Genomic DNA, 17547 nt, shown 5'->3' on the forward strand with positions numbered 1-17547 from the left:
GTGCTGCTCTCTAATCAGGCCCTTATTAACTACACTCAAGTGAAAAAGGATGGAATCCACCAGGGATTAAACCCTTGATCTCAGATCTCTGATGTGCTAATCATTTGTCCACCATCCTACCCTAAAATGTTGAGTGTATTTCTAAACCAAATTGTGGATTCACACTAAATGGTCTTTAGCCATCATTCAAGTGTAAAACAATAAGTTAAAACTGACTTGAAGGTCAACACTTTTGAAAAGTATTCACACTTGCAAAAATAAAATTGTGGCTGTCCACAAAAATGAACATAAATACAGTGGATAAATATACTGTAGACTTCACTGCAGGAAATTTGGCCGCTTTAGTCATGTACTGAGCAGTGTGTAAGTGTAAAAGTGTGTGTGTGTGTGTGTTTGTGTGTTTGTGTGTGTGTGTGTGTGTGTGTGTGTGTGTGTGTGTGTGTGTGTGTGTGTGTGTGTGTTGCAAACACTTTCACTTCTGTTCTATGCTGAAATCATCTGCCGGAAAGAAAAAGAAAAAATAATACAATGATTGTGTACATGCTTTATGATTACTAACGTGAATAATAAAGGTTTATGCTAAATTTCAGAAGTAATTATGCTTGGTGGCTTTTCTGAATTTGAGGTGACATTTTTGGGGCGATAACATTTTGTTTTGTACAAATTCTGAGCCAAGTAAATTTGTAGGTAGCATTTTCTTCTATTACTTTATTGTACTCATCTGCATTAAAAGCAATTTCGAAAAGCCCTCTGATTGGTCACCCACTTGATGTCATCAAGAAATTGGAAGTACAAAACCAGATCTACACCTTGGAAAAAGTAACACATGAACAAAATATTAGTTTTTGTAAAAAATTTCAAATATACTTTATTCATTTACATTTTCCAAAACAAATGTGTATTTCAGTAACAGAACTAATTACAGGTTAACTGATTTAAAAAATATATTGTCATGGTTAAACATGTCTTCTTTTGTTGCAATAAAAACTGAGAATTTAGGCACAATGTTTGTGTATAAATGTTTAGCTATCATACCACAGAATATTTAAACAAGGAAGAAGGAAAATAAGGGGAAAAATGTGTACTAATGGCATAATTGGCTCTGTCTAGAGTCTCTTTACTTGGCCTCCTCTGAAGAACATTCTTTTCTTCTTCCATATCAAAAAGATGGAAATTTCCATCTTTCAAAAAGCAGTAGATAGCAGCATCCTCCAATCAATTTGTCTCTTAGCACTTCTTACGCAGTTCCTCATCTTTATCCCCAATGTAGAGAAATTATTTCCTAATCCTGTATTCATGGGAATTATCTAAATCACACATAATTCAAATCCACTATCCAAGCTGTCTATTTGTTCTTCCTGCAGCACTTTCCTGCACAGTCCACATGTAGAAAATCACTCAATTGAGAAATATAATTAAAGTAAAAAACATGATTTCATTTGGAATTCAGATCATTATTAGAATTTCTATTGTTGAATTGGATAATATGCTGCTGCATATTGTGGTAGGGATTGAATCAACTCAGTGTGTTCTCATGATGATTTAGTAGGATGGCATATAAAAAAAACACATCAACATCTCACAAAGTTGAATTCTCTTTCAAAACTCCTCAACAATGCTTTACGAAAAACGTTTAGTAGCCTACAGTCAAGTTGGGCGCACACTCTACAACAAGTTAATCACCTGCAAACTAAGGTCAAATACACTTTTTAATTCAAAACTAGATACCTGTACAAGCATACATTAACTGAACAATTCCTTTATTTATACAACTTAAGTTGTGTCAGTGCAGGTGTGATTGGGTAAAAGAAAAAACAGAGCTGCAACACGTTTGCAGTCCAAGCTATAAATTGATTCTAGGGTTGATAAAATATTGTATGTATTATTTGTGATGGTTGGGGAATGAAGGTTTCCGGATAAGTTTGGGTTTAATGGCTGGGGTTAACGCAGGAATTTGATTAGGGATGAGAACTATGTTAAATACAGCAGTGTATTCGCTGTTTTGAGGGATTCACATCCTTGGCTTTTATAAAATTGTGGATAGAAAAATAAAGCTAATGGAGACAACAACAATAAGTCAGTCATCCACTTATGACAGTGCATTACGTTTTCTGAAATATCCTACTAAATTGCCATGAGAACAGACCATTGTTCCGTTACTTGAGACAAGAAACAAAAATATGACAGTGTAACCCCACTCCCATGTTATTTGAAAGATTACAAAATAAAAGCTCTAACCCTTTACAAACAGTCTTTGGACCATGTTTTCTGGGATTGTTGAATCAAGTGTAGATAATGGAAAAGTAAATCATGAGCACGTGGTGTTAAGATGGTTATTGTGTACAGCAGGGGTGGTCAACTCTGGTCCTCGAGAGCCTCTATCCAGTCTGTTTTCCATATCTCCCTCCACCAACACATCTGAATCAAATAATCTTGATCAGTATCAAGCTTCTGGACAGCTTGCTGATTAGTTGATCATTTCATTCAGGTGTAGTAGAGGAGGGAGATATGAAAAACAGACTGTATAGGGTCTCTCGAGGACCAGACTTCGCCACCCCTGGTGTACAGTGACATCGAGCTGTCACTGGAAAACGGTGTGGTAGGTTGGACACTGATGGGACTTCATGTATTTGATGGCAAACTTGAGCTCCTTGCTCTTCTTGTCCCATTTATGGATGGACATGAGCAGCAGTTGCTGGTCCACTTTGCGACCCATGATGAGGAAATTGGAGCCTAGGCTGTCGAGCTGAGAGCACGGGCAATTGGCACCATTCTTGATGTACAACACCAGCTTCTTTAGATCCTTTTTACGCAGCACCCCCTGCTTCAGGACTTTCTTCTTCTTTTGGGCTGCAATCAGCTTTTTGTCACCTTTTTCTTTCTTCACCTCCTTGATTTTCATCTTAAGGACTAGAAAAAAATACAGAAAGGTAAGAAGAGTTGTGTTTTTGCCGTTGTAAATTTCATATTGTGGGAAGGATTCAATATTTTAACCTATAGTGTCATTCTATAAATAGCTAAAGAACAAGAAACCTGCAAATAACACCTGCAAAGATGTTCTTAGTTGGTAAAATGTTTCTCAGTCTGACACAAAAGGCTACACAATGAAGACTGCTGACTTGAAGGGTGTCCTGAAGGACATTTGTACACTTCACAAGGAGGGTAAGCCACAAAAGGTATTTTCTAGAGAAGCTGGTTATTCACAAAGTGATGCATCAGTGGATAATGACAGAATTAGTTGAAGGAAAAATATGGCTAGTTTTAGTTCTATTTGTCTATCATTGTTTTTTTTACTGTTATGAGTGGTCATCTGAGAGGGGCCACATATGCTTTATCCTGCAATAAAAAATACTAATATTGTACCCCTTCATTAGAGGATAAAATAATTCACTGGGACCATTTCGAAGCCAAGTAAACGAAGGAGGGGCAGCGTAGATTTGGTATAGGGACGCTTACTTTGAGTCCTTTCGTACAGGAAATCTGTTTGAAACCTGAGATCAGTCAGCCATAGGTGTTTTTCATCTCAATTTCCCTCTTAACTAACTACCATGACACAAATTTTGTGATCTAAGATGGCAGTAAATGATGTTAAGCTCATGATCGATTTTGAATACATGTCCACTTTGTGTAAAATTCCCTTTTAGGGCCTAATCTTTTCAATTCTCATGTAGATGTATTGTGGTTTATCGTTTCATACCCACAGTCAAGCGTTTTGACAGCAAAATAACAACATTCCCCGCTCTAAGAATGCAGAGGTCAGTCAGAAAAGACTTGGCTCTATCGATCTAATGAAGTACCAACTGGTACTACTTAGTAAGTCTAATGTTTAAAATGGTTCTACTCATGAGAGACCAAAATGAAACGGCCAGCCACTAGAGACAGGAATTCTCTGGGCGAACAGTCTGACAGCTGAAATTAATCACGGGCCGGGCAAAGGCACGGAGGTCGTTGAGAGGCATCGCCGCGGAGTGCTTGGAAGACGGCCATTTCACTTTTCGTCTGCCTGTCTACTGTTCCATAAACAGCTCCTGATATGTGCACACGCTGCATGTGAGGAGATAGCGTGCTATGATGTGGAATGTGTGCGCTGTGTGGGTTCATAAGCACAGCCTTACTCCCATCGTTTTACATGCCTTCAAGTCTGAGTGTCTAGGACTGTATGAAAGAATACATTCAGGTTGATGTGAGAATTGAATATGGTTGTTTTTTTTCCATCATAATGGAATGTAATGGAGATATGTGGGCCAAATAGCCAGAATCATAGTTTTGTAAGTCATTTAAAGGGCAAAATATTAATGTTGCCATATACTTTACTATATTTTTTTCATTGCTGTTAAGCAAATAGCTAAAAATTGTGGATAAGACAGAGTTGATGATGGACCATAACTGTCCAATTTTTCTTAGCGAGTTCTGATTGTTGCATACTAGTCAAAATTGTGTTGATTAAATTTTGAATAATGTTAGAATTGTAAGAAAAATAATGTATAGCTAATATCCTGAGTTTTTGTGCAAGTAGTTTTACTTTGTTGTCATTCTGACTGTCAGCCCTCCCAATTTTGACGTTTATCGCCGTCAATGGTAGCGAGTGAATTAGAAGAAAGCATTGATGTTATTTAATGCAATTCCAGGTTTGATCTGAGATAAGGTAGAAATTGCATTGTGATCTGTTCTCAACATTTCTGCTTCAGTAACACATCTTTGAAGTGCATCATGAATATTAGTCATATATCATCATAATTCCGGAACACAGCTCAGAGTACAATATAATCTGTTTGGAACATCTCCGTATGTTTTCGATAATAAGGACTTTCCTGATTGTAAATTGGGAACTGATTGTTTTAATAGAATACTCATTTATTAATCATTTTCTGAGTTTCTCACAGATGGTCCACCATAGTTATTGTACAATAGTCATTGTATTAATTATTTTCTGATATTCTGTGTTCCTGTTTCACCCATTTATAGTTAAAGCAGAAACTACTAAATACTGTACCAGGGGAATAATGCATTTCTACCTTATTAAAAAAAATAGGTGGTCGCTTTATCCTTGTTTTTGATTTTTTTTGCCATGCATAACATGAAAGGGAGTTTTAAAATGACTTCAAGACAAATAAGAACAATATTCATAATTTAAGATCAAACTATCGACCATTACACCAAACCACATGCATCCTTGTCTTTGTCTCACATTTTTGTCACCCAGAAGCATACATGAATAGCTCGAGGAATGTCTTGCTCATGTTTCATTTGAATGCCCAAGAAGAATGTCTGCGATGCTTTTTGATCCTCAGCTTTGGACAGTGATTTGTTATACAGCTATCAATCAGCTACACTATTTTTATTAGAGTGAATAGAGTCATGATGAAAACATACTTTATGATGCTTGTTTGTGCAAATATGATTTACAGTTTGATGGCAATTACCATTTTATAGGTGTGTGTGCTTTTGCCAGATGACATACTGGAGCACTCAGTTAAAGAGCTGAGCTCCTTGAAAAAATATGACTTTCAGCAATGTGTTCCAGTCAAATTTTAATCGTGTACTGGTGTTGAAAAAGTTTGATTATGAAGTACTTACATGCTTAGGTGGGTGGATGCTAATATACAGAAGAAGCACCGAATCAGATGGTGTGCATTAATTCTAAGCCTCAGTGAGAAAATAACGCATTTATTTTGTATCTGCCTCCATGTGCAGGTCATTACGGTAGCTTCTAGGTTTGTTTTATTGTAGCTCGTTGTACTTTCAGATTTATTCAAATGCAATATTATTGGCAATAGTTTTACTTGGGAAATTGCTGGGTCAAAAGTAACACTAGCAAGGTTGTTATGTAAAACTTCTCTTTAAATTATATTGGGTTTGAGACACTAGCCATGCTTCTGCCTTGTTCTCTTCAGAGCAAATGAACAGTGGCTGAGGTCTGCTGCAATATACTTACCGAAATCACTCGCACAGTAGTGCTCCATGATGTTGTCTGCCTTCAGCTCATTGTCACACGGGGGACACACCTTTGACACTAGGGGAAAAGAATGAAAAGTGACACGTTAACGAGGGCTCCAGAGAGCACAATTACACATTTCATTAGTTGCTATAAAGGTCAAAATAGCCCAGAACGAAAGACTGCGTCTGTAAGAAAACATTAAGGCCTCAGCCCTTTTAAAGCAACGCCCCCTCCCTCCCTGTCAGAAGCGATTTGCTGTGCATGCCTTACACACACCAGCAGACTGAAGGATGTTTGCTCTGAAATGACACAGCAGAAAAAGGGTTTAATTTGGGCCTGTGTATATTTGGGTGGCAAAGGTGTGGTCTTGAACGTAAACATTTCAGCAGAAGAAGTTGAACATTCATATTGTGAAACAACAAGTGGCCTAAAAACAACAAATGATGTTACTTACTTTTAGTAGCAAACATTTGTGCATTCCTTCTCAAAAACTTGTGATGCAATTATGGAGTACACATACAGTTGATAATAAAATGGAAAAATTACTTGGCGGCCCAGTGGACGAGTGGTTAGCATGTCGGCTTCACATTTTTGAGTATGAGGGTTCAATACCAGGTCTGGACTTTGCTGTGTAGGGTTTTCATGTTCTCTCCGAGCTTGAGTGGGTTTTTAGGCTGGTTGGGCACTCTAAATTGCCACTCGGTATGAATGTGAGCGTGAATGGTTGTCCATCTCTTTGTGCCCTGCGATTGACTGGAAACCGATTCAAGGTGTCCCCCGCCTGTTGTCCTACAGAATAGGCTCCAGCATCCCCCCCATGACCCTTGTGAGGATAAGCGGGATGGATAATGACTGAATGCAAAAAAGACTACTAAATTAATAAAATAAAACCACAAACTTAAAAGAAACAAGCCCTTTTTAAAAAGGCATTTCAATGCAAAACCTAATTATTAGTAATTATCTGGTAATAATAGTTGTCGAACATATTAACAATGGTCCTCTCAGAGTCAGCCAATATACACAAGCCCTTTGGCTTATTGAGAGACTCTGGCAGCATAATGTAAGGAAAAGAGGGTGCAGGAATTACCTCAGCCAAAAAGAATTGGAAAAGCTAAAGAGAGAGTGAGTTCATATTTCTATTTTTTTTTAACTTAGTGCCTCACCGTAGTATCCCAAATATCTCCCCTTTTTCCACGTCATGTCTTCCTGTCACATGTTTACAGACGCACAAGTAAACATACACCAAGCTTGCGTGGCGAGGTTAAATGTCACAGTTCAAAGGTTATCACCCCAGCCCAAACCTCAGTGTCTGGCCAGATAATGAGAGAGGTCAAAGTGTAGTATGCCTCGCTGCTTGGGTCGCGGCGGGGTGAACCCCCTAACCATCACATTGGAACGAGTCTTGAATTGACTAACTGCCACTTTCACCCGTGAGAGACAATCCATTCTGTCTTATGGGGGCTAGCCTCTAATTATCCGCACTAAAAAATAATTACTGGGGTGCAAACCACTTATCAAGCAAAACGATGCAACCTGCCCAGTCTAACCACACTATAATGGTTCTAGAACTTACTGAGGTAAAATTTAAATATTATTTACACTACTCATCAGTGAGTCGCAAAGCACTGATAGATAAAAAACCATATATACACAATCATACGTATTTATAGCAACATAAGGTATCTAAACCCAGTTTGTATCATTTAATTTAGTTTACTAGCTATGTGTCGCTTGACATGTAGGAGATGTAATGTTATTCTCATATGAAGAGTAGAATTGACTGAAATCAATGGCTTGTGTTTTCATTGATTGCTACCTGAGTAACTTTGTCGTTACATATAGCAACATTTCCAACACTTTCGCATCAATGTCAAGAATGACCCTAAGGTTAATCATTTGCCGTCATTGCCGATTGTCATACGGCCTCTTTAAATACTTCATTCAATGAAAATAAATATACAAATACATAACAAATCACATAAAACCCTCGCAATCACATTCAAAATGTACAAATTGCACACATGGATTCAAACCTCAAAAACTCCACCAGGACTAGAATGTCATATTTAAATCTAAAATACTTTATCTTCGAAAGAAAGACATTTATCGTCGCCACTGATTGCGGCCAATGTTGATGATGGAGAAAAAAAAGCCTGTAAACACATGCACACACACACACACACACACACACACACACACACACACACACACACACACACACACACACACACACACACACATACAAACATTTAGACTCACCAAAAAGGCCTGTGTCTATTTGGAATGAAACATTTACAGTACATCTTATTCTGGCTCTGCAGTAATTCATCTTTGTTCCCTTGAGGTTAGCATAGTGGCAGGAGGCCTGTTTGAGTCAGTTAGAGCTTGGAGAGGAACTCAACATTTGGATGCCTGCAACGTGGCGCCTGTCTGAGGAATCATGTCAGTTGTGTTCCGCATTGATGTGCATGCTGGTGATTTGTGTACCCGTTCCATCCGTTCAAGCACTGTTTGTCATCAGTTTTGGACAACCCTGTCTTGTCATGTGCATCAATTTTTCCATCTGTGGGAATGGATTATGTTTACTTAGATTGTATGCTGGGAATAATAGAACAGCCTTACTGGACAAGTAGCGGCTGTCATTCAAATAGATGATAATTAGATTTCTCGGTTAGAGCATTCAGCTTTGACAAATACATCACCCCAACAAAAATGTGTATCCCAAAAAAATCAAGTATAGTTTCTAATGCATAATTTTAATCCACTGGTTGATCCATGTTGCAAGTGTCTCTGACATTTAGGTTGTTTATTTTGAAACAAATATATGTATTTTTTTCAATCACACAATGAAAACCCCCAAGGGTGCAAATAAATGTTAAAAGTAGAAAAAAAAATAAAAAAAATGTCTTTACAACTGTAGAACTTTAGGTTCGTGAACAGATATTACCACAACACATTTATATTCATTTACTAACTAGTGCGTTAAATTTGGCAGGTATTCTAAACACCCAGGTTTTTGGGGCTTTAGAGCAAGATCAAATATGTGTTGTATAAAATTCATTTAATCACCTGTTTATAACAGAGATAATATTTAACATGAACTATCACTGACTTTTCTTATTCATATTCACACAAAGGATGAACAGCTCTCATAACGTTTTCATAGGATCGCTTGACATGTCTTTTACCTCATCCCCTTGAGCATGAGCTTCACATTATCTTTTCTGTTCCGTTCAAAATATGCTCACTACCTCATAGTGGAGTGACGCTTGCAAGTTATGAGCGGCAACGCTTTTACGACATAAACACGGAGCTGTGCTGTAGACGTAATGCAGCGTGTGATTTAAGTTGGAAGCCCTAACATCTGTTTAAATGTAGCATGCAAATAGACAGGGGATGTGCAGAGTGGGGGGTTCTCGTACATAGGCCTACAAGAGGACACCCTGGTGACTTTCTAAAACGCAGCACACTTCTTGCAGCTGCAGGAATTCTAAATAGAGGGAAAAAAATACATTTTCAAATGGCTCTGGTGGTTTCATGGACAGCACATTGGATAACATTTTCCCTCTCAAAGCGCAGCGGTGGACGGCACATGAGTAGCTTCCACTGTCCTGCTTACAGTTTTACCCGAGTATGGTTGTAATTTACACTCACCACATCACTGTCAGAAAAGACCGTATCTTTCACACCTTGAAACCGGACTATGTGTGCACTCATGACACAACTCAACTTATGTGAAATGTTTTGTAGTCGACTATAATAAGGATTTGGGGGATGAAGATGGAGTTTCACCTATACCACATCGAATGTCATCAAGTGTTTGACTTTTGTGAGCGAGTGCGTACACTTTGGTCTCTTTCGTCTCTGCAGTCAGACACAAACTTGTGCCAGTAGAAGCTTATCCACCATCTTTCTCTGTGTAGAAATGTCAGTGTTGTTTATAAATTTTAACAGGTATGCAATGGAAAGTGCGGCCCATGCCGCAATTCTGTGGTATGAGGTTGCATGTTAAAATAACTGTTTCTGCATAGAGGAATGTAGAAAAAAAATGGGTAGTCTTTCCTTCATTCAACAAATTATAACTTGAGGAGTGTCCTCTTGATTAGTTAGTGAAGTTGACTAGACACTGTTTCATAAACTAAGTCAGTAACATCTACAAATGTACCTCATTCAAAAGGAACTCCATGAAATGCTGAGGATGATGCACAGTGATTTTGCGTTGTAATACTTAATCACAAAGAAACTCTTTCACTGCCAGCCAGAGGTTGCCATTAATGTATTGTAAATGCAGAATATTTGCTATATTAGTGGATTCCCTTAAGTGTACCTGATGATGCAAGCAGGTTAGTGTTGGTATGTGTCTCTGCGCACACATTTTTTCCTCTCAATCTTTGTATGGCACCTTTGACATCCCTCTTTATTTTTCTTTCAGTGGACAATTTGGTGAGAAAAATTCTTGGATGAGCTCGTTTTACCCTGTTGGGTATGTCTGTGTGTGTGTGTGTGTGTGTGTGTGTGTGTGTGTGTGTGTGTGTGTGTGTGTTGGGCTGTGTGGGTGTGCGTGTCTCTTCAGGATGTTCTCACATGCTTATCTAAGAATTTCTTTCTTCTCCAACCCCTGAGCCTTCAGGCAGAAAGTGATACGGCTCCCCCTATTTTTCAAACACACTCATCTAATAGTTATAGCGTGTTGCTACTATACAGTATTTAATATACCAGTTGTTTAACCATACAAGCCAATTTTGGGTCGATATGATCTTTGCAGATATTTTCACTGCCTGCTCCCAGTAATGGAGCCTTGCACCTCTGATTGTTATTCAAGTAGATGACCTCCCTTATTTTGTTTTAGGGGAAGGTGGCAGAAGAAAGTTCCTCTTTGTTGGAAGAATGGCTCACACAAGTCGTAGAGGCCTAATGTCACATAGTTGATCCCTGTCCTATAAAAACAGTGCAGTTATTTTCCCCTAATGGAATAAGTCAGCTCTGCATACATTCACCCAACAATCTGTTCTCACTATGACTATACATGATTGCAGACACTTGGCTGTGAACATTTTTGATTAAAAGCCAAGATAAGTCACACATATTGATTGACAGGGCTAAAAATGACGTTCCGGTATTTTTTGGCTCTCCTTTGCCAAATCCCAGCGCATAGCCTAAAAGAATATTTTACATCTCTGTGAAAATCTCATTTATTGGGTGTTCTTTTGTCCGTTGGGATAGAATAAAAAAAACGGAGGTGCACTAATCTAGTGGAAAGCACATAGATGCCAAAAGGCACTTGAAATCAATAAGTGGAGTAACAACAATGAAGCATTTCCCTTTAATGAGTCCTTATTTAAAACATGTTTTCTCTTCTTCCTCTTCCTCTTTCACCTCCCCTTCACTCTCAGTCTGTTCACCGGGACAATTGCACTCATTCTAATTCCGTGGTGGGCTCCCCTGTCCCATCATATTGACAAATTACCGAGACTGCAGTAATTGGCCCTTCTTGCTAATTGGCCTGCTGGCCGCCAGCCCGACGAAGGTACAGCAGACAGAAACAAAAAGAAGAGGGGACAACCCCCCGACTCCTCTGCTGTCAACAGACTCCCATCAGCTCTTTCACTCCCTCTCTCAACACTCATCGCTATTGTCAAGGGGCTGCCCAAGTAGCCTGCTCCGCACACACCATTGCTTCTTTAGTTTCCACTCCTACAAAGTTTTTGTGTCTGATTTATTACCTCATTCAGGACATCTTTATTAACCTTTTCCACAATCAAAAAACTCTTTGACCAACATCCAAAGAAACTATGTGGAGATTTGAGACTCATCAATCAATCATTAAAATATGAGGTAATTATGTGATAAAAGCGAAAAAAATGTTTTGGTGGTTAGCCACCTGATAGTGTCTATTTGCCCGACTTTGGTGCGGGCAGCATGGGATCAATTCCCACATGGTTGCTGTATGATTTTCAGCGAGCTTTGTATTCTGTCTCTATGTGTGCCCGACAATTAGCGATCAGTCTAGGGTGGGATCCACCTTTCGCCCGGAGTCTGGGATAGTTTCCAGCACTCCACAACCCTAACAAGGACAAGCGGTGTTAAAAAAACGAATGAATCGAATAATGGAGGAAATTAAGTTTAAAAAAAATCTAATTTATGGATACAAGCACACCTTTTTTGTTTACTTTTCTTTACTTATGCCAAATTCAAAGACACCCAGAGTTTAAATTTGGATCTGTTAACATGGTTCACTGTAATGTAGGTCCATATGCTAATCCAACTGAAAACTCGTCCAACCAGGCATAGTGCCGGCATGTTGTTTTAATGGACACGGACCAGACCAAGACTTGCCCGAAACCAAAAATAACCATGCCCAATTTCAAGATATTTGGGAGTCAAGACAACTACCACAACAAGATTGAGATCAAGACTGAGTCTATTAGGAGTAAAATTCAACACCAAACTAAGACATAAGATGTCTTGTGTGCACACGACTACTTTCTGTTACATCAGGGTTAATGGGGGACACAATATCAAAATTGATACATTGAATAAAGGACTGACAAACAACAAAAAACACAAAGGTCCCAAACTCTGTACCCAAATAATAGACAATAATATACAAAAATACAAATTTTCCCAGATGCACCTGGCAACCGTAGGGGAACAAACCAAGTTCACTACCTGTTCATTAGTTTCTCATCTGATTCAGACCAGTAAATGCAAACTAAAGTGTAAACAGTGCCTCGGTGTCGATTACCTTGGAAGAATTTTGTCCATCCCCTCACCTGTTGCCTTAATGGATTGTCTTGTGATGAACAGCTACTGATAAAGCTGTGCCACCTTTTCAGTGATGCTATTGAACACAACAGTCCATTTGTCTTAACTGACTAAGCAATCTGGCAGCTGGAGTCTCACAGTCTCATACTGTCTCAGTCCCAGCCTGAGGCATGTGGCAATGGAGAGGTGCCTGTCTTTAACACTTTTACATATGAGCGCCATCTTCTTACCATTCCCCACTTCCTTCTTCCTCCCTGACCTCCTCTTGATTATCTCTCCTTTAAAAATTTGACTGTCATGGGCAGGTAGTCAAAGTATTGCATTTTCAGACATGTTTGAGAAACCTTAGGCTATGAATAAATAAATGTGAACCGAAGGCTGACATCAGGATCAATCCATTTAGCTGAAAAAGTCAACAACACTACAAAACAAGGAATGGAAGATTGAGCTAATAGTAAATAATCTTAATTTGAATTAAAATATAATTGATGGGGCGGCGCAGTGGTGCGAGTGGTTAGTCCGCTGGCCTCACAGCTCTGGTGTACTGGGTTCAAATCCAGGTCGGTCCACCTGTGTAGAGTTTGGATGTCCTCCCTGGGCCTGTGTGGGTGTCCTCCGGGCACCCCGGTTTCCTCCCACATTCCCCAAAATAAACATGCATGCTAGGCTGATTAGACACTCTAAATTGCCCCTAGGTATGGGTGTGAGTGTGCATGGTTGTCCGTCCCCTTGTGCCCTGCGATCGGCTGTCCACCGATTCAGGGTGTCCCCCGCCTCTGGGCCGGAGTCAGCTGGGATAGGCTCGAGGGCCCCCCACAACCCTAATGAGGATGAAGCGGTTCAGAAAATGAGATGAGACATAATTGATGGCAGACAGCAACTGTAGGACTAATGTTTTCCGTCATCATCATTTATTAATTATCTATCAAATGTGTAGTTCTGTGTCTAAAATATTAATAAAAGACATTGTCAGGCTAAAACCATATTTTTATGGGCAAAAACCCACGTGTATAAACTGTTTTTCAGGGTTAAAGTGCAAACACTCTAACTTTAGATGAAGGGAAAGTTAGCACAATGTGTCATGTTGTGACTAAGTGGAAGTTTTAAGGTTGGAATACCTGGCGGCTGGGTTGCATGGTTGGCAGTGAACTGCATAGGGATGCAGAGGTCATTGTCGATGGGGAACTTATCACATGTCAGCATCTCCGGCCAGGGGAAGCCGTATGTCTCCATCACGGGAGCGCAACTGTCTCTCACAGCTTCGCACAGTGACCTGCAGGGGTAGATGGGCCGGTCCAGGCACACAGGCGCAAACAGCGAGCAGAGGAAGACCTGAGTATCGGCGTGGCAGCGCTTGGCCAGGAGGGGCACCCAACTTCCCGCCTGTTGCTTGACCTCGGGCATGGTTTCGTGGTCCAGGAGGTTGGGCAACCTCATCTTCTTGTAGCCCACATTGTGGCAGAGGCGCAGGTCAGCCGGTATGTCCACACACTGGGGCTGCTTGGTGTAGAAGCGGCCATTGTGAAAGTTGTCCGACTGCCAGCTGTAGTAGTCATATTCGTCCGCGGCTGACACGCTGAGGATGAGATGGAGGAAAGAGAGGAGCCACAGGCCCAGTGCCATGCGGAAGGGGTGCTGGGTTGATGCCCACCTAGGGCTCTTTTGTCCATGTGCCATGCTTTTTTTTCTGGAAGATTGTATTCAAGTAGTCCAAAAAGCCAATCAAGTGAACCACTGTAATCCAAAAAGTTTTAATTCCTTCTCCAATGAGTCAGCCTTGCAAGCACACAGATGCACCTCAAGCTGAGTGATTTTGTGTGTAAGCTTGGCTTCAGTTGACAAATCAAGAGAGGGCGAACACACACACAGCTTATCTGGTAAATTTCCCTGAAAAAAATTATCACCCTTTGCTTGCCTCTCTCAGTATCACTCTGAGGCTCTAATGAGGAGTCCCGAGGATTTAAGGCAACCAGGCAACCTGCCCCCCACCCCCAGCAGCCTTCGAGGCCACTCACCTCCTCACTGGCCTCATCGGGCCTCACTCACATCAGGCAGAACCAATCATTTCACAGGAGGAGGTTCCCACTGGTGTTCAGGACAGCCTTACTGACCCTGATCCAGCAACAAACCCCTCCTCTGAAACAAGAGTGAGAACAAACCCTTTGTAAGATGCCACACTTGTATTTTAGTTTTAGAACACATTCCTCCAATACATGCACTTACAGCACACACTTTTACCCTCTTTGCTGCAGTTGGTCTGCCATACGTCTACACCATTCCTGCTGTCGTACTTATTACGTCTTTGTCAAAGGCTTGTGCAATGTAACACATCGCTGTGCACGTAAAATATCTGCTCACTTCATGAGTGCTCAAAAATCTGGCATTGAAGGCCTCTCACATTTGCGTCCACACGCACTTGCACATTGAACAAAAATATGTAAACTAAACATATGAACTAAATTGTTTGCTTTTTTACTGCATTGTATGCAAATAAAAAGGGCAAATATTGAGACATTGCACAACTTACGCAGCTTTTTGATGTTTTTTATGGCTTGTCTCTTTTTATGAGTTTGCCTATCTGCTATTTAATAGTAGCTTACACTTTACTGCCATTCATTATCTTCAACTCATAAAGGATACGCTAATGGTTTGTGCCAGATTCAAGATTTCAAGCATATATTTTTGTCCATTTTAATGTGTGTATTTTTGGTTTGTTTATGAGCTCCTAATGTGTTGCACTTTCATGCACCAGGAACCATTTATTTTTCTTTTACTAGCTCAGTTGAACACTCTTAATTTATAATGTGTACTGTTATTAAGCAAGAACGGTTGTTTGTCATTTAGGTAATGTGATTGGCAGGTCCAGTTTTGGGTGTAGCCCGAAGCCAACTTGGTTATGCCCCCGCACTACAGCTACCCTGGAGACACATAATGGACAGATGGATAGATGGACAGTCTGTGAGTGTTGTTTCCCTACAGATTAAAATGAATGGGAGGGCACCCAAAAGGCAGGATTTGTAAGTATGTGCTCTGGTACTAAGCCAGGGGTCTCGAACTCAATTTACCTGGGGGCCGCTAGAGGCCGAGTCTGGGTGAGACTGGGCCGCATCAGGATTTCCACAAGAAAAGCACTGATAAAACATTCCAACCAAAGTTCCCTCTAATTTTTTGTTGGTCTGAGCAGAAAGACAACCTCCCTGAGCGCACTGAGTACCAGTGTGAGCGACATCATCGGTACTCGGATGATTCGCCTAAAGACGTTTCGCCGACGGACGTTTGACAGACGGGCAGGTCGCCAAATGGACGTTCCACCGAACGTTCATTCGGCCGAACAGAGGTTTCGCCGAAACGGGATTCGAACGCTCGCCCCGCCGGATCGTGTGTGTACAAGTTTTTCAACCTCGGCCCGTGGGCCATATACGGCCCGTTAGGATTTTTAATCCGGCCCGCCGCCGGTGTTGTCCAAATTATAGTAAAAATCAATGTTCGTCTACCATCAATGGCAGTCCGGGAATAAGCACTCTTGGGCAGGCAGATGTAGCAGAACCGAGCCGTAAAATGACAGCAATCGGGTCAAATCCATCCTAAAACAGCATTTAATGATTAAATACAAATACTGGATGATATCGCGATGGAGGCAAAAAAACGTCTATAGACGTCCATTCGCCAAACGGCTCAAAATGCTCTCAAATTCGGTCAAATCCAGCTGAAAACAGCGTTTAATGATTAAATACAAATACTAGTATTTGTATTTAATCATTAAACTAACAAATACTAGTACGACCTGTCCGTCTGTCAAACGTCCGTCGGCGAAACGTCTTTAGGCGAATCATCCGGTCACGACATCATCATTGCTCGCTATGGGCACACCAGTATCACACCTGCCACAAGCAGGTGCATGTCAATGTTCCCTCTAATTTTTCATGTAAAACATGCTGTAAAACACGAAAAACATGAGTGGACAGAGCTACTGCCACTGGCTGCCACTTAAACGGCGCCATCATGGGGAAAGGTGTAAAAAAAAAAAAAAAATTAAAAAAAAAAAAAAAAAAAAAAAATCGATTTTTTTTTTTTACTGCGCGCCATATGATTGCTACTGCGCAGAGAAGACGAGAGTAGTGCGCAATTGCGCACGCGCGCAGCTTAGAGGGAACATTGCTCCGAACACAAGTGTCATTCATATCAATTTTGCGGGCCGCACGAACATTAATCTTTCATATTAAGACGGGGGCCGCAAATTATCGTCCCGAGGGCCGCAGTTGGCCCGCGGGCCGCTAGTTTGAGACCCCTGTACTAAGCAGATGTACTTGTGTATGTGAACAGGAAGTAACATTACAAGCAATATGATGACTTATGTTATGTCACTCCAATTGTGTCTCTACATTTTTAAATACATCGCTTTAATTTAATTTAATTTAAACTTAAAATTTTAAAATTGCCCGCTGCATGTTATTCAGTTTATTTTTCAATTTCAAAGTAAAAGTCCATTGATAGGAACCCCTTTTTGTCAGTTCATCAGGTTGTTACCATCGTGTCCTGCAAAATTAATTTTTTTCTTCTTTGTGATTGGCTATTGTGGCTTAATCACATTTGTTTCTTAAACCATGCATGTTTTTTTCCGCAAAAATAACTGCTGCGAAATAAAATACTGCAAAAAATGCTTACGGAGTTATTTAAGACTTTAGCTACACATGCTTCCAGTGACCTGCACCATTAGGTAGAACATTGTTTGTGTTTCTTTACCACTTATGCCAGAAAACACTTCCACTTGGACAACAAAGAAAAGGAAATGCATCTCAAAACTGATGAAAACTATACATCGTGGTATTTCCCCATAACAATCT

At 40.3% G+C, this 17547-nt stretch overlaps 1 protein-coding gene across 2 annotated transcripts; it reads right to left on the reverse strand.

Moving 5' to 3' along the window:
* Window positions 1-838: 838 nt before the first annotated feature.
* sfrp5 (secreted frizzled-related protein 5) lies at window positions 839-14621 on the reverse strand. Of its 2 annotated transcripts, XM_077614076.1 has the most exons (4): window positions 13822-14621; window positions 5936-6013; window positions 2556-2910; window positions 839-2359 (listed from the first exon to the last, which is right to left on the reverse strand). In XM_077614076.1, the coding sequence occupies exons 1-3, from the start codon at window positions 14378-14380 to the stop codon at window positions 2582-2584; spliced, it is 966 nt and encodes a 321-aa protein (XP_077470202.1). In that variant the 5' UTR covers window positions 14381-14621; the 3' UTR covers window positions 839-2359; window positions 2556-2581. The 2 variants fall into 2 exon arrangements, with proteins under 2 accessions (XP_077470202.1, XP_077470201.1); XM_077614075.1 differs by having other exon boundaries at window positions 839-2910.
* Between the last annotated feature and the right edge of the window lie 2926 nt (window positions 14622-17547).

The sequence above is a fragment of the Stigmatopora argus genome, chromosome 11 (assembly GCF_051989625.1).
Source record: "Stigmatopora argus isolate UIUO_Sarg chromosome 11, RoL_Sarg_1.0, whole genome shotgun sequence".
Classification (NCBI taxonomy): domain Eukaryota; kingdom Metazoa; phylum Chordata; class Actinopteri; order Syngnathiformes; family Syngnathidae; genus Stigmatopora; species Stigmatopora argus.

Coding starts and splice junctions, on each gene's coding strand:
- sfrp5 (XM_077614076.1), bottom strand. CDS start 14,380: ATGGCACATGGACAAAAGAGCCCTAGGTGGGCATCAACCCAGCACCCC. Junction 6,014..13,821: donor CCATGCAACCCAGCCGCCAG/GTATTCCAACCT, acceptor CTTTTCCCCTAG/TGTCAAAGGTGTGTCCCCCG. Junction 2,911..5,935: donor CTACTGTGCGAGTGATTTCG/GTAAGTATATTG, acceptor ATTTTTTTCTAG/TCCTTAAGATGAAAATCAAG.